The sequence below is a fragment of the Physeter macrocephalus genome, chromosome 16, assembly GCF_002837175.3.
Source record: "Physeter macrocephalus isolate SW-GA chromosome 16, ASM283717v5, whole genome shotgun sequence".
Taxonomy (NCBI): domain Eukaryota; kingdom Metazoa; phylum Chordata; class Mammalia; order Artiodactyla; family Physeteridae; genus Physeter; species Physeter macrocephalus.
In genome coordinates, this window is record NC_041229.1 from 40,772,940 (window position 1) to 40,796,170 (window position 23,231).

Consider the following 23,231-nt stretch of genomic DNA (forward strand, 5'->3'; position numbering starts at 1 on the left):
TTTTGTATCTGCTCACTTAGGGTCAATGCTGTTCATGAAACCAGGACCACAGGATCCCGATGCTGAATATACCTTTCTGCCTTCTTGCTTTGGAAGGACCAAATTTCAAACCATCTAGAAAGTCAGTTTTTTGCTTTTTCTTTAAAACCTCCATAAATAAGAAAATACCAGCATCTATTGGCAGCAAATTCTTTCTAAGGTCTAAGGAAAATACTTCCTGCTTCATTTCAGTCCATCCCTATTTACTCCCATTATTCAATGTGTGGTTTTTTTGTTGTTGTTGTTTGTTTGTTTCTTTTTTTTTTTTTGGCTGCACCTCGAGGCTGATGGGATCTTAGTTCCCCGATCAGGGATCGAACCCAGGCTACGGCAGTGAAAACGCAGAGTCCTAACCACTGGACCAGCAGGGAATTCCCACTCCCGTTATTTAGAATGGAGAACCTTCCTACTTATACTCATGGAGTCCGTGCCTGATTTCAGTGAAGGGGTGGGTGTGGATGGGAAGGGAGCAGGCCTAAACTAGCTTACCCGTTCCCGGTCCAATTTCTTTTTAACCTTCACAAGTCCCAAGACAGGATCCACAGCAAATTCACTGTCTCGATCTCCATTCACAATGGAAAATCGAATCTGTCCATTGGGCTGGCTGTCTGCATCTTCTGCTATTAGCTTCATGGGACACAAGCAAAACAAAGCAAAGACATGACACAACAGACAGAGAAAAGGTTTATTCTTAGGGTCCCAGGTCTGTACAAGTGGGCACAGCTCTGAGAGTTTTCTTAGGCGCTCTACTCACCAATGCCAGTGATCACGCACCAGGCGAAGAGATTTGGGGTTGGCCGAAGGAGGAAAGCACCATTACTAGAGCTGCCATTTTATTTATGTTCATTTTTATCTGCCAACAGCCTGATGCTTGTTAGGCCTGGTTTTCCTCAGACCTTGAGCCAGTAAGGATAGACCCCAAACTAACTGATAGGGATACTTCGGTGATTCTTTCCCAATTTGGCAAAACAATGGTCTCTGCCACTGAGTCAGGTATTTTCTAAACTTATGCATTTCCATGTTAAGGAAGTCCAAGAAAATTCCCTTTCCCACATGGCAAACACACAGCCCCACTGTCTGCTGCTCCACATTGGTGATGTTGGGATTTATATGTATGGAAATAGTCTTGTAATAGTTTCAGGCCCCAGGAGAAATGGCCTGGGAAGTCTACCTTGGATGTGTAAAGAATGAACACCTGGTGCTGCAGGAGCCAGATATGAGGGTGGATGGAAGGGACCTCTCCCACCTAGGGGTGATGAGAATGCTGAGGATGGGACTGACTCACTGTTCCCGAATATAATTTCTATGTCTAAGAGAACCTGTGTCCTCTAATACATAGCTTGCTCTTACTGGTATAGAAAAAATTCCTTCCAGAAAGAGTTCCTTTAAGAGTAACCAGTCAGTCTTAAGCTTGATCCCATTTGTAGCTGCCCTTCTGTATGTGTGTGTGTGTATTTGGGGGGGGTCGGAAGGAATTTTTATTCTGTCCTTGGCCATCTACTAACTTGTCATCCAAGGTCACAAACTAGTAGGAGCTATCATTAGAAATTTATTCCATGGTCTGTTTCGTTTCTCAAAAAAATACACTCCTGGAAGGAAAGTGATGAGTGATCACTTACACCTTGATATAAATGAACTTTATCAGACCCTTTCTAACAGACAATGTGTAGAAGGAGCAGTTGGAAGACCGGTGTCTGACTAAAGTTCTTGGGGACCAAAGGACACTGAAAAGAGAAAGTGTGAAGAGAATCCAAGAGAGACTCTGCTCTCTTGAGGATTATTAGTCCCAGATATCTGGACCACCCCCCTGGCACCTACCAAAATGACAGAGTCCCCGACCAAGGCGTCTTCACTTATGACAGCACTGTAGACATCTTGGCTGAACTCGGGAGGGTTGTCATTCACATCTGTGAGGTTGATGTTGACAGTGGCCATGGCACTGAGGGTGGGGGTGCCCCCGTCTTTCGCTTCCACCACCAGGTAAAACTTTCGGCATAATTCATAGTCCAGGACCTCAGACACAGAGATACTCCCTTTGAAGGAAAATGGGGAGCTTTAGATTTGATTAGGACAAACTCTGGTCAGCAGTCCCACAATCATGGTAATGTTTGTAACATCATTTCCAGCCAAGAGCTTGAGATATTCAGGAATTTGTTTACTTAATGCCCAGCTGAAAGCAGCCCAGAGTCTGATTAATGCTGTCAGTTAAAACATTGCTATCCATCAGACACAATGCTGAAGAAATCAGGTCTTTGCATGTTTCTGCAATAGCTTCTGAACTTCCCTCAAGCAGCCTGAAAAGCTCTGGCATTATTCACCCTCAGGCAATTTGGGAGGAGGGACAGGAGCAAGCATCCCCGATGAGCATCTCCCCAGGATTCCTCAAGTGGACCCAGGCAGACGGGGAATGAGCCAAGATGCGTGGACGTGATTGTATGACCCCGTCTCTCATCAGTAAGTATATACTTGCAGACTTAGCCTAAGTCTTAAACTGAATTAACCACTAAGGTGCCTCCCCTACTTATAAGGTGCTTTTCTAAAACTTTTACGGCACAAAGAGGACAAAGACCTCAGAAAGTTCAGGATATAGTGATGTGACGGAAAAGGAAACACCTGGGAATCCGTTGCCAAATAGCAAGTGTGAGTTTAGTGTCTACAGCTACAGAGCAGAGCTAATACCCGTGGCACAGAGTGACTTAAATTAAGCAAGTAGAACAGGTGAAAGCAGCTAGCTGAGGGCACCTCCGCGAGGGGCTCCTTGAGTGCTCTTTCCCTCCCGTCCTAGCCCTTTCTGGTGGGCGACCCAGTCCTGCCTTCTGCACTTGGTAGCTGGTCATTGTACCGTCTGCAGAGCAGTTCTCAAGGGCATTTACCTCTCTCCCCCACGTGGAAAACGGTCACTAGGACCAAGGTGAGTACATGACATCTGTTCTCTTTCCAGACAGGCAGCTTCTCAGGGAGCTACGCCTGCCCTTCTACTTAAGGTGAGAAATAGAAGTCGTACCTAAAGCAAGAGCCTCTTTCTCTCCATAATTATGTTTTCTTAGCAATTACCACCCCTAGCACTTTATTTTGCATCCCAGCCTCGTTATCCAGAGCCAGATTTAAACAGTACTCAACCATTTCCCCATGGTATTCGTATACAATGGCCATAACTAGACATGCTAAGGCTAACACATATTTAAATGAGGAAAATCCCCATACATTTTAATTTGAAGTAATGCACTTAATAAACAGGGTTACTGCTGGGAGAAGCTGCTGCTGCAATCCCTCCATTAATGTTTCCACCCTCCTATACTAAGGCAGGGACTACATGTCCTGCAAGTTTTGCACCCCCATGGCACAGCAGTGCTATATAGAGGTTAGAGCATGTATTCCAGAGTCAGGGAGATCTGACTTCAAATCCTGGATCCCTGCACCACCCACAACTTACTCACATTGGAAAAATTAACCTCTCTGAAGCTGATTTTCTCATACAGAAAATGGGAGAACTAACTAATGACTTAATAGGAATCTGGTGTATCTGCCATGTTAAATGAACATTGCTGATTGCCATAGTTTCTTGCTCATATTTCTTGGATTATCCAACAGAAGACAGACCTCCTTTGCCCTCTCGCTCAACAAGTACATATTCCTTGAGTGATGACGGAATTATGTCCAGTGGCCAGAAGGTATGAGGGACTCACCTTTCTTATCTGGGAAATGGGGCTGCCTTGCTTATTCATGGGGGATAGGTAAACAAATAAGAATATCCATAAAAGAGCTTTGAAAATATTAATATACACACTCTTTGAAAACGCAAGGGTGAGTATGTTTACTTTTCAAAGAGTAGCCAAACTTTTTTCTGAATTATCCTCTTCATTTACTCAAAACAGCCCTAATAGTTGTTAACTCCCTGAGGAAGAGAAAGACCTAGGGTTCCATTTTTGTTCTCTTGGTTTCTTTCTAGACATCTCTCCCCCAGGAGATGCCACATCCTCCCCCAGAGTTTGAAAAGGGCGTGGTGAGAAATGGCAGTGTTCTGACGAGGAGCAGGAATCAAATACAATGCCCATTCCAGGCGGCCGGGTGCTGGGTTTAGAAGGCCTGAAGGTCACCGTGCAGATCACTCATTAACGTCTGCCTTGGTAGGTGACCAGAGAGTGGCAGCCCGAGTGTGGACAGTGGCAACTGGAGGCTAATCCCCAGGAGCTGTTCCAACACAGAAATATAGGACCCAAGTAACAAAAACAAACAGAAAAGAGAGAAACAAACAGACCCTTACGCTCCATCTGCAAATACTAGCTCCCCATCTTGAACCCCATTACTGTTCCCGAGCTTGCCAATCTGAAAAATCCTGGAGCCAACCTAGGGGCCAAGTATTTGCCCCGTGAGCCCACAGCAAGGAGCTGAAACTTAGCAGGGGGCATCCTTGGAACAGAGTGTCAGAGGGCACTCTGGGATCGGCATGCAGGTCCTGCTATGAGAAGACTTGTTTCCACCCAGAAGGGCGGTTGATTAGAGGGTTAGGAGGAGAACCAGGGTATAGTGAAGCCTTAGATTCTAAGTTGGTTGCTGTTTACCCACCTGTCTTTGGGTTGATCCTAAATTTCCCTTGCTCATTTCCAGACCGGATGAGGTACGTAATCTCGGCATTTGTGCCTATGTCTTTGCTGGTGGCAAAAACAACAAGGACTTGGGTGCCAGGGGAGGTGTCCTCAGGCACCGTCACCAGGTAGTCCCTCCTCTCAAACACGGGGGGGTTGTCGTTAATGTCCAGGACGGTGATGGTGACAGTGGCCAGAGAGGACAGGGCCTGGCCGGGGCTCTGGTCGGTGGCCTGCACGCTGATGCTGTAGGAGGACTGTTGTTCTCGGTCCAGCGGCTGCTCCAGGATGATGATGCCAGACGAGCTGTCGATGGAGAAGAACCCGTCGGCCGAGTCGGCCAGGGAGTACACGACCTTCCTGTTGGTGCCTGTGGGAGACGCGAGAGCGTGAGCGGAGAGGGACGCAGCCGGACGCTCTCTGCACTAGAAGACTGTGGCTTTGATGACTGTCTAAGGGCCACACAAAGAAAAACGGTAACTATGGAAACCAACGGCTTTGGTCCTACGACGACTTCAGTTTATAACAACTATACAACTGAACCAAATGGTAAAGAAACGGAAAATATTGGTAACAAATATCAGAAATAGTTGGATCTAAAGCAAAACGTTTTGCATGCCTGTGTCACGTTGTTATGAGTCCTTACTTCAATGTTTTCAAATAACTGACCGACTGTCTTGATCATGTTAGAGAAACTGACTTCAATTCTTCTGGCTCATGTGGCTTGGACAAGTTACAGTCTTTCTTACCTGCCTAGGCCACAAGTAAGATGAAAAATGCTTTGAAAACAGTAAAGAACATATAACCTATTATTATTCAAGCGCTCAGGCAATTTCTTCATATCTTTATAACCTCCATCTGAAACTGTTAACCTGAGGATTACTATGCATCTCCTAATAAACAATCCAGCAACTTAATAAAAAAAGAAATAGTTGGATCTTCTTAATATATTAAAGAACCCCATGCATCCTTAAGAAAAACTCTTAAGATGCCAGTAGGTATAAGGGTCAACATGTGCCACAGAAAGAGAAAGACAAATTAATTCATTAATTCGACAAACTGTTATCTAGACTCTCTCAGGCACTATTCCAAAGGCTAGAGATTCTCATAATGGACAAGAGTCAAACATTTTCTGGGGGAAATTTTTACTTTCTGGTGAGAGTAAATAAGAAATGAACAAGAACGAAGAATCAGTAAAATACATGGTATGTTAGGGAGTAAAAAGGGAGCAAAATGAAGCCATAATGGGGGGGAATCGTGAGTGCTGGGGGGAGAGGGAGCTTGGGAGCTGGGGGGAAGGGTGGTCCTTTTAATACAGGTGGTTGGAAGTTTGGCATTTGAGTGAAGACCTGACGGAGGGGAGGGAGTGAGCTGTGCAGAAATCTGAGGAAGGACACTGCAGGTCGAGGGCCCCAGGCAAGCCTGGCGGGGGAGCCGAGCTCGTGTGTTTGAGGAGCACGGGGGAGAGGGCCAGTGTGAGCTGAGTGAAGAAGAGAGATGCAGGAGATGAGAGCAGGGTGGTGACGCATTGGGGAGCAGATTGCCCGGAGGGGTGGTGGCTGGTGGTAGTTGGGAAGTGCTGGAGGGCTCTGAGGAGGGGAGTCACACGATATGAATTAGATATTAACAGGATCGCTCAGGCAGCTGGTTATGAACAGAACAGCAAGACAGGAAGCAGAGACCCACTGGCAGTCTCCTGCAGGAAGGCAGGTGTGCAATAAGGGCAGCTGGAGTGGACGGTGGTGTTGGAAGGGGTGCGAGGTGGTCGGGCTCCCGATGTACTCTGAACACGTAGGTGTGAGAAGTGAGGGGCCCTAAATGTATTCTGAACTTGGAGGTGGTGAGAATAGATCGCTTTCTCACAGTGGAGCTGGCAGGATGTGGGATGTGAATGAAAGAGAAGATCCCAGAATGACTCTTAGGTTTGGGCCCGAGTGACTGAAAAGAGGGAGTTACCATCAGCTGCCATGGAGAGGACTGACTGCAGGAAGACTAGGATTTGGATGAAGATCACGGGCCCGGTTTTGCATCGATTACGTGTGAGATGGACATTTTATATTTAAGTGGAGATTCAAGTAGGAAGTTAGCAGAGGAGGCTGGAGATCGGAGGAGAGGTCCAAACTGGAGTTACACTTTTGAGGGTCTTCAGCATTCAGAGAGCCAGCAGAGCCATAAGAATGGATGCGGTCATAAGGGAATATAAAGGGAAAAAAGAAATACAGTGGCCAGTAAGCCTAGAGCACCCCATCAAAGGAGGGAGAGGATCTAGTCAGAGGGTGGTCTCCAGTTCCATGACTTAAAGAAATGCACATAGTTATCAAAATACCATTTTACCTTAATATATACTAAAGCTAAAACCTATCAACCAGGAAACGTTCATTAACAACCAGCAAATCAGTGAATGATGATTGGACCAACTTCCGATTCTGAAGATTGATTTAACTGTTTTCATCCGAGGAGCTCAGCACTTCAAAATGGTTTATAAACCTCAAATTCACTAGGAGTCACAGTTTATAAGAAAGAAAACATAACAACTTCATAGGCTGAAAAAGCATCATGTTGATCCTAAACGCTCTTAATGAAGACAGTCATTAGTCATGACTTTAGCTATGACAACTACCTGAAAATGTCTTTTGCGAATCATGGACCCCTAGAATATAAGCTCTTACAGGGAGGGCCTACGCACTGTTGTTTTCTACTATACCATCTCACCATGGGGACAGGCCTTTGGCAGTAATAAGAGTTAAACATTTTACTCCCTCAATGTACAGTTTCCCTGAAGCCAAAATTCCAAGAAAACCAATAAAATCATCTATCTGGAGGGAATGACAGAAATTGCATTATGTGGCTTTAACCAGAAGGTCAATATTGAGAGTTTGTTCATGGTTCCATCCCAGAGAGTCCATTTTTTCCAAAGTTTCATCATTTACTTCTATTTCTCTTTCAAAATAACCACCACGTGATATATAAACATCAACCTCTGATTTTATTGGTGCTGGGATGAAAAACAAGAAGTCTTCGCTCTTTCCTTGCTGCCCCTTGAAATAAGGCCCCAAAGCAGGTGTTTTAGCGATGCTTTCTGGCTACTTTTACAGGTGGCTGGGCTGCAAGATTAAACTTTTCAACATAAATTCCTGGGGTGTAAATACACAGAGGATCGCGGAGGTGATCAAGGTTGCACCTGAAAAACAATAACCCTGCCTGGGTGTCGGAGCTGACTGTGTGCCCTGGAAGCTGCCTTGACTGACTGGATAGTGTCAGGACACCTCTCAAAGGCACAAAAATGCATTTATGGAAACACATCAGTGATTGACATAAATGCACCACATGGGTTTTCAAATCACACACATTCCCTGGGGATTTGACTCCCAGCCCCAGCATATGGAAGAGCACTCTTACCAACAATAAGATGGGGCAGGAAGTTCATGCAGGATCTTTCATCCCAGCATCTGCTGACAACACCCACTTCACTGATGCATAAACCAAGGGCTGCGGGATTTCCCTGGTGCCACTAGCATATGTAGGTAAGCAGGAGGGACAAAGTCCTATTTTCAGGAGATATGCTCCTGGATAACCTTCCTCTTCAGGCTTGAAGATCATGTAGGAAGAAGGCCATTTCTGACCCTGTTCTGAAAGCCATAGTACTCCAACCCCCTGAGTTAGGAGACGTAGGGGCTGGGTTTGCACACTGCCGCTCTCTGTGGCAGCAAGGCCTGAAGGGAAGGTGCTTTTCATGACTGCCTGTGTTTCCTTCACTGGGACAGATAGCTGAAATCTAATAAAAAATATTGCCTGTGTTCCCAGTCTGCAGATTTCTCTCCCAGCCCTATTCAGAGGCCCTCGGCTCTGCTCAGACCCCCAGGCAGGAGAGGCTGTGTTTTCCAAGCTTCCAGCTCAGCCGGCTAGCCCTGTTGCTGGAACCCTGCATTTACAAGGCTGACATTGATCACCCACACAAAGACCACGGCTCCCCTCTGGGTAGGTTCTGTTCCTTTAAAGCTTAGGGACAAGAGTTTCTGTTTTATCACTGCAGAAAACCATCCCCAACAAGTTGCTGACCCAAACTCCCCCCACTCCCCGTATATTTTGCTTCTGACAGTATCTTGCGCATTCACACCGGGAGGAACAGGGAGATTTACTGTTTACCTCTCCTTTCTGTTACCATTCAGACTTATATGAAAATAAGACTAGAGAAGGTTGGGGCAGGGTGGGCACCCAAACCAACAAACCTGCTAAGTGGTATCACTTGTGATTTGGTAGTTCTGAAGAAAAGAGCAGGATATATTTTTGGAATGTATCTAAACTCCAATTTAGACACAATTGCAACAGATTTCAGTGGTTTCTAGAAATCAAGTCAGATGCATAAATGCCAACGTGCAGGCAATACTTTTAGTGGAGCACTCGGGTCTTTTGCTGTATTACCAGGCAATGGGGGCTGTCTTTGTTAAATGAATGCAGGTCCCGTCACTAAAGTGGAAACTTTCTATCCAAGCGCGTTTGATAAATGCTATCCTTCAAATCGCCAGCTTTTCGCTACGTACCCAACAGAAAAGATGAACCCGAGCAGAAGACTTGCTTGCTAATTGGTCTAATGCTCTCACTGCATGTCACGACATGTTATATTAAGGTATAACATTAATCCATCATTTCGCGTCTGTGTTTTTAAGTACGTAATTCTCTTCTCCAATTTGCGCTTAATTTAATGAGGACGGAGCTACTTAGCTTCTTAAGACGCTGAAATGCCAGACTACCAAGAGAAGTATGATTTTCATTGCATGTGAAGTTTCTGCGCATTAACTGTGGCACATGGAGCAGGCAGGCCTTCAGAGGATTAAAGGCAAGTAAACAGAGAATGCTTAAAATCCCGATTTGCTCAAAGGAAGTAACAGGTAGTGGCATTTTGTGAAGTGGGGTGAGAGAAAAGAAATAGCATGTACAAATTCCCAGAGAGAAGGCTATGAAATCCTGGGGTGGGTGGGTTGCCAGGGGCATCTATATTCCCTCCCTTGGAAGATTTCTAAATGGAGGCTAGATTCCTCTCAACTGGGCCAAATGAAAAGAGGGACTATTTGGGGAGCATGGACTGTACAGAAAAGTCAAAGTTTTAAATGCTTAGGAACGAAGGCAATGTGGTGCAGTCTTGGAATACAGGAGACCTTGCTTGTAGCCCATGGGCTTCCCAAGTATACTCATGTAGCTTAACCTCGTTGGGTCTCAGGTGTCTTCATTTTTAATATGATAGAACCTAGTCCATTGAAGTGTAAGATGATCTTCCAGCGCTGTGATTCATTTGCAAGTTAATTAATGGAGTTGGTTTCATTTTTATTTTCAAAGGGCTGACCCTCTCCTCCAACTGGCCATTAAGTTGCTAGACCTGGGCATAAATGGGCTGAGTCACCAAAGGAAAAGTCCACGTTAAACCCAGTGATGATGAGCTATTGGACTCTTCTGGATGGGATGAAAACTTAACACAGTAGTTTCATACCATTCAGATACATGTTGAGCGTTCACACATATAGTTTACAGCAAGGCTTTTATACCTCAGTGAGAAATAACGCCCACTGCTAGGATCATCCCCAAGGATCTCACCTAGTGTTAGAAGAACTCAGCATGATACTTGAGATTGTTAGAGTTGTTAGAATCAGCACCAAAACCAAATGGCCAGAGCAGCCAACACAGCAAGTTACACTGAGACTTTTTTTAACCTGGTCTTTGAAAATGTTTTCTCCCCTCCTTCTGAGATCAAGCTCCCTGGGCCTAAGGAACCTACAAGAGCTCTGTTCTTACTCAGGGGGCCTCATGTTGGCAGCTGCTTTGACTCTGTCAGGGCAGGGCCGTGTCTGTGACCTTCACACTATCCTCCAGTGCCTGCACAGGATCTGGCCTGTAGGCAGCGCACAGAAAATGGGGGTTGTACTAAATTGCTGTAAACTGGCTTTTCTAAAGGGACTTGAACTTATACAGAATAGATATCCAGGGAAAAAGTAATTTGAAACAGTCTCGACAATCATACTCTAGAAATACTTTTAATTTTGGTTTAATCATTTGCTTTCATATCAGCTTGATTGATATACTGAGGTGTCATAATTTATGTACAATAACCTGAACACATTTTAAGTGTCTAGCTCATAAATTCTGAGAAATGTACATCTCTGTGGAACCACTATCCGCATTAAGATACAGAGCATTGCAATTGCCCCTTACAGTTCCTTCATGTCCCGTGGCTGTCAGTCCCTCAATCCCATGACCTAGGCAATCTAATAACTTGTTTTGAACCAACACTTTCTCCCGCCTTCATGAATGTCTATTTATCAGTGCTTGAAATCCCACAAGTACATTTAGATTTCAGTCTTTAGGACCCAGGCGTGGTGATTAAGGCACATTCTTATTTAAGCTATAAGGATTACCTTTTGAAGAAAAATGCTAAACAAAGCTTTGGTTCTTGAATATGTCATTGCATTCCTTTGCAATAGACTTATCCTTAAAATATAGTACTTTTGAGAAGCACAAGGGTTCTGTCTTTCTCACCAGAGGCCCTGGCTATGACCCTCCCATTTAATAAGCGTTTGTCAAGTGCCACTTGTTTGACTATTCCAGGCACCATGCTGAGGTGAAGTGGAGCCCAAAAGATGCTTCCCTAATTCTAGGAGCTTAGCAACTTGACAAGGAATTATGTAAACTATTAACTATGTGTTAAACTAATATCTTAGCTATCAGATAGTTTAGGGTTTCCTGCATGTCTTCCAATCCTACCTGAACTGGAATGTTGAGTTCTTTTGATTCTACCTCTGAGAGACCTCTTGAATGTCTGTGGCCCGGACTCACAGTCAGGCAAGGCTCAACCCTCTCTCACCTACACTGTTGCAAGAGACCCCTAATTGCAAACTCGGACTCCATCCCTTCCTGGCTAAATTTAGCCAGAGTTAAGTTCCTAAAACGCTGGGTCCAGTCCTGCCCCACCTGCTCAAGATAGTTACCGACTTCTCACTTCTTACAGCAAGAAGTAAAAACGATTGAGAATGGCTTTCCAGTCCTTTCCAGTCTGGTCCCAACCCACACTCTCCAGGTCATTTCCTGCTCCACTTCCCTGTTGGATGGTCTACTCCAGTCACTCCTGAAGACACACTCACATTTACTCTTGCAGGTCTCTGCTCATGCTTTCCCTTCTACTCAAACATCCTCTTCCCCGCCTTCACTTGTCAAAATCCTACATATTCTTTGCAGGGTCTCCTCTGGGACAGCTTCCTTAACTTCCCCAGTTGCTCCCTTCCCTTTGCTTCCTTAACATCATTATTGCATTCTCATTAGTTATATTTATATCCTTTCTCCCACTAGATTAATGTATCATTTAGGCAGAAGGACATCTTTTTTTTTTCCTTTCCACTTTACTTTTCCCCCCAGTTTTATTGAGATATAATTGACATATAGCGCTGTATAAGTTTAAGGTGTACATAATGATGTGACTTACATATAGATAGGAAATTTTTTAAAAAAGAAAAAAAATCTTTTCTTCGTGATGAGAACTCACATAGGATTTGCTCTCTTAACAACTTTCATATATCACATACAGCAGTGTTCATTATACTTATCATGTTGTACCTTACATCCCTAGTACTTATTTATCTTATAACGGGAAGTTTGTACCTTTTGACTGCCTTCATCTGATACTCCCCACTCCCCACCCCTGCTAAGGGACTGTGTCTTATTATCTTTGTATCCTGATTCTGAGTCCAGGGCTTGGCACACAACAGGAGAGAATGAATGTTGAGCTGCAAAAGAAACAGCCAGGGGACCGCAGCAAGCGTATGATGAGCCTGCTAACACGATGAAGGTAGGGGTGGTGTGCACACTGCTGTTACATGCCCACCGCAAATGCATGGGCCAAAGAACTGAAGAGCCTCCAAACAGTGCGAAGTGGAGAAGTCAGAAATATTTAATACTAAAAAGGTACATAAAACATTCATAGATTATATACAAAGCTATTGCTAAATAGATGTTCTCATTTGTGAAATAAACTAGTAACTACACAATTTTCCAAGAATAAGGACCGGCTGAATAAAGCACAGTACATTCATATCACAGAATACTATATATATCAGTACGTAAAAGTATAAAAGAGTATATAGTGACACAGAAATACGTTTGCAAGCCAGTGAAAAAAGCAGGTTACAAAACAGTATTAGTTTAGAAGCCCATTTTTGTAAAGAACAAGGTGGAAGGGACTTCTATCAAAATGGTAACATTGGTTAGAATTGATTGTTATTTTCTTTTTGTCTGTCCTTCCAGATTTTACACAGTGGACACAGATCATGTTTGTAATAAGTAAAAGAACTATTATAAAACTCATGTACATAGAAAATAATTCTTTAGTATCAATCTTAGAGAGTAGTCAAATTTTCAGGTTATTTTCCAGGCCAGTTTATTTCTCAACATACATACTACTTGAAATAATTGTAGAAAAAGGTATTTTTATAAGATTATTTTTCTGGATCTTTCCATTCCTCATTTTAGTTTTTGCTCAGAAAGGCACTGACTTTACTTAGAAAATCACTTTCTTGGGGTCAAAGTTCTTATTATAAAGTTATTTCAAGGGATACATTCTTAAAACTATTTAATTAAGCAGTAGAAGAAAGTTGCTAGCCTCAAATTCTTCTCTCATTGTCTGTGGGAGGCAAATAAAATTCTATCACAGTGAAAGAGCTCAAACTGAACGTTCTTTTCTGTCTTTAAAATATGCCTTCAGATGATAGGAAATAAAGCAGAAAGTTGCCCTGAGGAGGTCCATGGAATTGCAATTACTTCTGAAGTCAGAAATGACTTTTAAATAGACTCTCTGATTATGTCTGCTTTAAGTGCCTTCTAAAAGTTTTTCATTGGGTGATAACTAATCCTGGCACATTCCCACATGCAAAATACCAACTCTGGGGGTCAGTAGTCCCTTCTGACTCTTTTTGAATAGTCAAAAAAAAAAAAAAAAAAGACAGAAGGCAGCACCAGCCACAGAGTGAGGGAGATCCTGACTGTACCATAAACTTCTTGGGGACTTGTCAGTTGGGCTGGCACCGGCTCCGCTGGGTAAGACTGGCCACAAGTTGTGAGGTCTCACAGAACATAAAAATGCAGGGGTCCTTGTGTGTGGTGTGTGTGTGTGTGTGTGTGTGTGTGTGTGTGTGTTTCTGTTTATCCTTCATAAATTCATTTATTTATTTTTTTTATTGGGGTATGGTTGTTTTACAATGTTGTGTTAGTTTCTGCTGTACAGCGAAGTGAATCAGCTCTATGTATACATATATTCCCTCTTTTTTGGATTACTCATGCATTAAAAGGAACGAAATTGGGTCATTTGCAGAGACGTGGATGGACCTAGAGTCTGTCATACAGAGTGAAGTAAGTCAGAAAGAGAAAAACAAATATCATATATTAACTCATATATATGGAATCTAGGGACACTTGTTTAAAAAATGTTAACAAATGACTTATTTACAAAACAGAAACAGACTCACAGAGAAAACAAACTTATGGTTACCAAAGGGGGAGGCATTAACAGATACACACTACTATATATAAAATAAACAACAAGGACCTACTGTATAGCACAGGGAACTATATTCAATATTTTGTAATAACCTGTAATGGAAAAGAATATATATATATGTATATACATATACATAAATATATGTATATATCTGAGTCACTTTGCTGTACACACCTGAAACTAACATAATATTGTAAATCAACTATACTTCAATTGCAAAAAAGGGTGAAGAAGTTCAATGCAGCCACAGCAGAACATTAAACCAACACGGGGCCTTTCTAAACACGGGGCCCTGTACAGTTGCAAAGGCTGCACACTGATATAGCTGGCCCCATTGCTGAGACTGCCTTCTGTGATCCCTCAAAAGTTGCAGCTCATCAGGGTATAACTCTTTCAAGCATCTATGGCTTGGCACTTTGCTAACTGGGATAGTCAATAAATAAATCAATAAATTTACTTATTTATTAATAAATTTATTAATTTATTTTCGAAATAAATTAATCCATCAACCATGTACTCAAAACTCCATCTCTATTGGGGCAGAGAACTTCTATGCTGAACCGCTACTCGGCAGTAACACTAAAAATGCTTCCTGGGTAGGTTGTTGACTCTGACCATTGGATCAATTCATTCATCCATCCAATAAATATTCACAGGACTTCTGCCATATGGTAGGCACTGGGGATACAAAGAAGAGGGTCACAGCATCTCTACCCTCAAATGTCTCCTATTTCTCAGGAGACAAACATGTATATAGCTGATTGTTGGAGAGAGGTGGCCAGGGGAAGTTTCCCAGAAACGGAAACAACTGAATTGAACCATGAAGGAAAGACAGGAGTTGTCAGGAGTACCAAAGTGGGAAAGTGACAAGAAGAAAGGGCATTTCGGGTGATGTGAACATATGTGAAGTTAAGAAAGATGAAATTGCAAGGGGCACTCAGAGAAGGGTTAAGGGATCAGTATTGCAAAATTACACATTTAGCAAGGCAGGTGCTGAAGCTGTCTGTTTTCGGAGCTGCTAGCAAATTACCAGAGCTGTTATAAGCAATTATAGCTATAGTAAATGAAAAACTGGGCAGAAGTTAATGGATAAATTAGCAGAGAGAGAAGAAGGAAGATTGGAAGGGGTGAGATGGAGAGGATGTGTGGGTGGGAAGTGCTATGTAATACGGGAGAAGTTATTCCAAGAGCTCCCCACTGATGATGGACAACATAATTGCCCGCGTCAAGGAGGCTTCACAAGGTGAAATGATAGCATGTATCCTGCAGCAAAGCTGATAAGCACACTCCACTGACCCTCAATATACCCTGCAGAGGCACCAAGCCAAACCTGGGGTCCTTGGATTCTGCACAAAATTCTCAGGGGTGATTGGAAATTCCTCCAGACATCTAGCACTCCCTTAAACCCATCCTGTGTACTGCTGTGTGTTGGATCAGGATTGATTCAAAGGAGCAGCTCAGAAGGCTGTTACCAACCTGTGGCATCTATGGATGAGACAGCATGTGAACGTGTGAATTCATGGGAATGAGTCACGGAGATCAACTCTTAGAAATCAGAATTCCCTGCCTGTAGGTGGTCGCTGAAACAGTTCACTAAGATACTCCTTTCCAAAAGGAATGTGCTGTTTTATTCGATAACTATTGTTTTGACCTCTCCCTGCTTGGAAGATTTTAAAAAGAGTAATAATAATAACTTATATGTGTCCAATGCAAAGACTCCTAAACCAGGCAAGACATCACAGTCAACTATAGAAAAAAATGTACGTCCAGACCCATCTCAGACTTCCTGAATCAGATTTTGGAGATGGAGCCCTGGCCTGTATATTTATTTTTAAACACTCCCAAGGGGATTCTAGTGTACAGCCAGGGTTGACAACCAGTTTGTCTGATTTTTTTGTGTTATTTTATCTCTGCTGCTGGATTCTGCATTTGGGAGGGAGTAGCTCCTAGGGCCCTAATCAACTGAAGGCGTCCTATTTTCTTGGGCATAGGGGAGGTCAGTCCATTCCCAAATTAAGCCCCGTGTGACAGAAATATTATCTCCAATGACTGGAGAGGGGAATTTCCAGCCTCTGAGATTTCTACACAAGGGAGCCCAGGCTCTGCGTGTAAAAACACCTGAGAAAGGAATCCACATATGTTCTAGACATGATGTTAGGGAATTTAGGTGGAATGTCTACTTAGTTCTCCCAACAACTTGGCAGTTCAGCAGACATGTATCGAGCATGTACTGGGTGGCTGGTGCCTTGCCTGCACTGGTGACTGGACTGGTATGCCAGCCCTCCAGGAGCTCATGGTCTGGAGAGAAAACAAGGAATTAATATCTAATTTTTCCAGGGAGGAAGAGGAGTTCAGAGGGGTTGGGGAACTTATTTAAGGCCAGACAGTTAGTAAGGGTTGGAACTGGGATATTTAATCTGGTCTCATCGCAAAGCCCCTTTGTGATTCCCAAAGTGACAGGACAATGTGACCCAGAGGTGATGGGGTGTCACAGTCTGCCATGTAGCTGCATGTATTGCAGCAGATGTCCTGATGCTGGTGGAAGGTAAAGAATTCAGGGAGGGTTTTATGGCACCCCGGAGCTCTTTACTCAGGACTACTACCCATTTTACAGACGCCTTGGGAGGGGGCACCAAGCCTTTTTGAACTTCAGTTTCTCCATCTGTCAGTGGGAGTATCAAGGTCTGTCCTAGCCGTAGCAAGATTACATGTGTAAGAGTTTGGGGCTCTTTGGAGAAAGCCTTCAAGCATGAGATTATCTTTTTTGATATCTACAATAGACAAAGGGCTTTGGCTACAATGTGCTCCAGAGAACGGCTCATGTCTCTGTCTTTAGGGGGATTATTTAGTTTTTACAAATATTTTAACAGTTTCTCAGCTGCTTCAAAGATTCAGTACTTCAGAAAATAGCAGGGCTTGAAAGTTAAGAGAATAAATCATAAGAGTTCTTAAAAAAAAAAGAAAATAGCACGGCTTTGGGGAAGGAAAAAAAACATATTAAATCACTGATTTATGCAGCTTAGAGGTAATAATTTCTAAAGCGTTAAGGAAAGACATAGAATACATGATACTTAAGAGCACACAGGCTGACATCAGAATTGAATCCTTCTCAAAACATCTTCTGGAATATACATATTTATATATGTATAACTGAACCACTTTGCTGTACACCTGAAACTAACATAACATTGTAAATCAACTATATTTCAATAAAATTTTTTTTAATTTTAAAAATAAAATAAAATTTTCATCTCTGTCAGAAGAATTGATGAAGCTATTAAAAGCTATTAAAATATATATTAAAATAAAACCCACAACATCTTCTGGTAGAAATGACTAGAGAATAGAAAAGAGCATTGCACTGAGGTGTCAGGGTACACTCCTTTTAGATCCAGCTCTTCCACTAATGAAGTCATCTTGGGTAAGTCTCTTTATCTCTGAGCCCCAGTTCCCTCCTCAGAAAAAGAAGGGTTTTGACTAGATTTAGTCTCAGGTCCTTCCCAGCATAACACGCCAAGACCTATAAGGACTATGATTCACAGAAGGAGTAGGCCTATTGCCCCCAGGGAGAATCCATGAATCCAGGAGAACAGCAGCAAAGAGCAGCCAACAGCTGTTACGTCATCACTCACCCTGCCCACGTCATGGCAGCCGTGTTCTCAGCTTGGCTGAGCCGCTTCTCCTGGAGGGAAGGCCCTGTTTTGATTGCCCCTGACCCACTTGAGCCCTTCTTCCCTCTGGGTAAAGCCTGTGAAAGCATAATGGCTAGGGTGGGGAATTCTTAAGGATTCGTGGGTAGAATTCAGGAGGTCCATGAACTTGCACTAGTGTATTAGTTCTCTATTGCTCCATGCCAAGTTACCCCAGAACCTAGCAGCATGAAACAACAAATATTTAGTACCTCATCGTTTCTGTGGGGCAGGAATGGCTTAGCTGGCTGTCTGTGGCTCATGGTTTCTCATGAGGCTTCAGTCAAGCTGTTGGGCAGGGCTGCAGTTTCATCTGAAGGTTCTCCAGTGGAGGCAGGTGTGGGGTCCACTTTCAAGCTCACTCATGCAATCGTTGGTGGTCCCCAGTCCCTTGTCATGTGGGCCCCTCACAGGGCTGCCTCACCATATCCTAGCTCTCTTCCTCAGCGTGAGCAATGCAAGAAAGAGTCAGAGGGAATGCTTTGCCCAGAATTGTGTCCCCCACCAAATCCGAATGTTGAAGAGCTAACCGTTAATGTGACTGTATTTAGAGATAGGGCTTTTAGGAGATATTAAGGTTCAAGAGGTCATAAGGGTGGGGTCCTAACCCAACACGATTGGTGGCCTATAAGAAGAGGAAGGCAGAGAGAGCTCTTTCCCTCTCTGCACACACCAAGGAAAGGTCACGTGAGCACCCAGTGAGAAGGCAGCCACCTGTGAGCCAGGAACTGACCATGCTGGCACCCTGAGCTGACATCCAGCCTCCAGAACTGAGAACATTAGTTTCTGCTGTTTAAGCCCCTCAGTCTATGGTATTTTGTTATGGCAGCCCAAGCAGACTAATACAGAGAGCATGCCCAAGAGGGAAGTCACAGTCTTTCTGTAAGCTAATCTCAGCAGTGATCTCAGCCATCACTTCTACCATATTCTATTCGTTAGAAGTGAGTCAGGAGTCAGTACGTCCAGCGGACTCTCAAGGAGAGAGACGGGAAGACCAAGAGGTGGGGGGATTGTCGTTGGGGGTCATCTTAGAAGCTGCCTACCACCAAGGGAAAAATGTACATCTTTATTTTCATTAACCTCTAACTGGATTTAGCACAACATTCAATGGTAAATGTTGGCAACCGATCACTGTAATATGAGCAGCAGCTGTGCTTTTGTAACCAAGAGAAATCACAGCTATTTTCATAATTTATAGTTGTGGCACATACCCCCCTGCTTACTACTACTCCAAAATATAAAAGTTATGAGATCTACTGTGCTAGATCTTATTTAATGTATTAAGGCAGAAATTCATATTACTATATAACAAGTTTAAAAAATATTTGGACCCCATTTCTTCTGTAACATTTTGTATTTTATTTTATGAATTGTAAAACATTATCCTGAGACACAATCTGTAGGTGTCACCAAACTGTCAAAGTACTGGTGGCACAAAAAGTTTAGGAATTCCTAAGCAAGTGGCTCTCCAAGTGCGGTCCTGGGACAGCAGCATTAATATCCCCTGGGAATTAGTCTGATTTCCAACAAGCTCTCAGGTGATACTCTTGGTCTAGGGACCACTTTTTGAGAACCACTGCCCTTGACTACAATATAACTATTGATATCTGTTAACCAAGCCTCCTTTGATGCCACTAACTAGTTTTTCTTTCAGGGCAAGTTAACCCTTCAGAGTTTATTCATATGTTAAATAAAACAATAACAAAAATATCTGCCAACCTGCAGAAGTTGTTGTGAGAAGAGGAAATAATATATCTGCAGTACTTGGAACGGTGCCTGGTATGTAGTAGAAGTTCACAAAGTAAATGTTATTAGTCGTATTATGATTATTGTCATTTAAAATTCTTAACAAGCCCCAGTCTTGCCTTTTGGGGCTTAAGAGTAGGAGAGAAGAGATATGCAAGCAGTTCCATGTAAGGAAAATCTTGAGATGCTGCTGGAGATTAGAGCAGGATATCCAGCTGCAAAGAGGGCAGATGTGGCTCAATGTAGTTCCCTCCTTTCTAGTCACTCTTGGGTGAGCCTCTCACTCACCCTTCAAGGTTGGCAAAGCAAGAACTACTCCTGTCCTTCTAACATTATACTTATAGAAGAGGAAACAGTCTGAGGGAGACCAGTTACTGGCCAAAGGTCATGAAGCTTGCACACAGCACAGGGCACTAATCATCCAGGGCTTTCCCCACACCCATGTGGCCTCTTGATCTCTGGTTACTAGGAGATGTGTCCCTTAAGGACATTTAGGGATTAACCCCATGATATGCAGGGTCCAGAGGAGGCCAGGGGTGCTGGCCCAGCTGAGGTATGAGGCTGCCAAGAAGCTATCTACTTGGGAAGTCCTAAAGGAGAAAAATGGCAGGCCACCTGCATGCCTCCATTGTGGGATACATGGGTACCTCCAACTTCCTTCACAGACTCCACAGACTGACACTTCTCTCTGCCCCACACAGCCGGGTGCCAAAGGCTATGGAAAAGGAATGCTTCAGAATTTACCTCTTTTGTCAGGTGTGACATTTTTCTTTTGCTTTTGGGGCCCAGTGTAAAGGTAACATATTCAGCTAAGTCCTTCCAAGAGTACATGCTGAATGGATATTCGTTTTCCTCCATGAGAGGAAAGATTTAAAATCAAACTCCATTACAGGGACCTCCATGAGACCAGAAGGGTGATGAGGGAATATTTAAAAATCTAACACCATCCCAGGAGTTGAAGCTTTGGCCATCATATCTGAAGGTAAGGGAGAGCTCCAGTAGACAAATGTTTCTGACTCTGACAGACTGGTCTGAATGACCTTCCCTCAGACTTCATCCCAGGATGATGCAGAAAACAGCCAGCCCAGAGCGCTCGACCCACATGCTTTTCTGTCATCCTTCCAGCACTTTATGGTGCACTTAACTCATCTCTTAGCTGTTCTTCCTGAGTCTTTTTTCACGGCTCAACAAGTGGCAGCCACACAAGGCTAGGATGTGTCAGAAGAGGCAAGAAACAACTGGAGAGATTCATTTAAAGTGGTTTGATCAGAAAGATCTCTACTTAATAACCCTCAGCGGTTATTTTTCTGAACATTCCTCTCAGATAAATAATTTCCTGCTCCTTCATGAGGAGCTACATGCTCAGAGCAAATGATGCTCTGAGATACTGGGCCAGCCCTTCATTCTGACAAGATCCATTCTCTGGAAAACCAAGTTCATTCCAGCCTCTGCCCCATGAGACCATGCTTGGAGTCACGATGCCATCTATCTCCCTCGTGAAATATGCAGAAAATGAATCCCCAACATGGACTGCGAGCTTACATTACTACAGTGAATAACAGTGCAAAATTAAGGACGCTGAGGGCTGCTGGAAAACAAACACTTGTGTAAAAATGGAAAAGTTCTGGGAATTCCCTGGCGGTCCAGAGGTTGGGACTCTGCACTCCCTAGTGGGGGAGCTAGGATCCCACAGGCTACGCGATGCAGTCAGAAAAAAAATGGAAAAGTTCTGTCAAGAGATACGTGTTCTCTGTTTCTTTCCTGTTCTCTGTTAATATGAGGATCTAACTATTAACTTTAGAGGGAAAAGCATCATTCTGGAAGACTCTGAGAGAGAACTTCTCGTCTTTTCTATTTACGTAATTCACTCTACTGGTTGGGACCTTTCATTTCTATAACCCAGCACCTACAGAGCACTCAGTGGGTGAGGAATTTCTCTTCCCCACTTTTTGGTGACTCCCTCTCATGTTGCCTTTAGCCCCTGAAACTAGCTCCCTTCCCTCACCTCAGAGCGCCCAGCCCAGATGCCGCCATGTTAGTCTCCTCTTACCACATGGAGATGTCTGAGGGTGGATGTGTGCCTCCTAACTGGGTTATCCTCAGCATCTCCCTCTTAGTTTCTTCCTTTGAGTGTCAGTTTTTTTTAATTGTTGTTGTTGATTTTTCTTTTTGCCCCTCTCCTTCCTTTGATTTCTAAGGTCAAGTGGTCTCTCCAAATTGCTGAGGCTCACCCTCCCTACTCATATGAGTAATGCTACCCTCTCCAGTCTCTTTGGGACCTGCTGGGGCAGTTGCCCTTTCCTGCTTTCATCATTGTGGCAGAGACAACGAGTGCTCACCAAATACCCCATGGCCTCTCCTACATTCCCCAGCCTCTTCTGACAACTTCTGGGCAAGGGAAAGTGACAGAGTGATGTGGGTCTCTCCCAGGCTAAGTTAGCTAAAAGCTTGTGTGCCTCCTTCATACCTCTCTTCTCCTGCTGCAGTGACCTTGGGCACCAAAGGTCAAGAAGATGCTATTGACAGGATGGAGGGACCAGATCTCCACGTCACTGAATGGACTCATGCTAACCTGCACTTCACAGGGGCAAGAATTAAACTTTTGCTGGACTAAAGCCACTGAGATTTTTAAAAAGTTACCTCAGTCTTGTCAAGCCTATCTTGGCTAATAGAATCCTCATCTCTTTCTTTCTCTTTTGCTACTGGATCGTTCCCCTCTTCTTGCCCCAAGTTCAAGTCCCCACTTTTTTTTTTTTAACATCTTTATTGGAGGATAATTGCTTTTCAATGGTCTGTTAGTTTCTGCTATATAACAAAGTGAATCATTTATACATATACACATATCCCATATCTCCTGCCTCTTGCATCTCCTTCCCAACCTCCCTATCCCACCCCTCTAGGTGGTCACAAAGCACCAAGCTGATCTGCCTGTGCTATGCGGCTGCTTCCCACTAGCTATCTATTTTATATTTGGTAGTGTATATATGTACATGCCACTCTCTCACTTCGTCCCAGCTTACCCTTCCCCCTCATCATGTCCTCAAGTCCATTCTCTACATCTGCATCTTTATTCCTGTCCTGCTCCTAGCTTCTGCATAACTATTTTTTTTTTAGACTCCATATATATGTGTTAGCATATGGTATTTATTTTTCTCTTTCTGACTTACTTCACTCTGTATGACAGACTCTAGGTCCATCCGCCTCACTACAAATAACTCAATTTCACTTTTGAGGTGCAACGAACATTGTGGTACATGTCTCTCTCTTTTTTTTTTTTAACGTCTTTATTGGAGTATAATTCCTTTACAATGGTGTGTAAGTTTCTGCTTTATAACAAAGTGAATCAGTTATACATATACATGTCCCCATATCTCTTCCCTCTTGCATCTCCGTCCCTCCCACCCTCCCTATCCCACCCCTCTGGGTGGTCACAAAGCACCGAGCTGATCTCACTGTGCTATGGGGCTGCTTCCCACTAGCTATCTATTTTATGTTTGGTTGTGTATATAAGTCCATGCCACTGTCTCATTTTGTCCCAGCTTACCCTTTGCCCTCCCCATATCCTCAAGTCCATTCTCTAGTAGGTCTGTGTCTTTATTCTCGTCTTGCCCCTAGGTTCTTCATGACCTTTTTTTT

General features: G+C 43.5%; 1 protein-coding gene across 4 annotated transcripts in view; it reads right to left on the reverse strand.

Moving 5' to 3' along the window:
- Positions 1 to 23,231, reverse strand: part of FAT3 (FAT atypical cadherin 3) — a 583,627-nt gene that overhangs the window by 54,442 nt on the left and 505,954 nt on the right. For 2 of the 4 annotated variants that reach the window (XM_055091680.1, XM_055091679.1), the window contains 3 exons: positions 4,606 to 4,995; positions 1,858 to 2,072; positions 529 to 666 (listed from right to left, as the gene is read on the reverse strand). In XM_055091680.1, the coding sequence (XP_054947655.1) occupies positions 529 to 666; positions 1,858 to 2,072; positions 4,606 to 4,995 (743 nt within the window). Of the gene's footprint in view, positions 1 to 528; positions 667 to 1,857; positions 2,073 to 4,601; positions 4,996 to 23,231 lie in introns of all 4 variants that reach the window. The other 2 variants (XM_055091681.1, XM_028501477.2) reach the window with 1 other exon arrangement.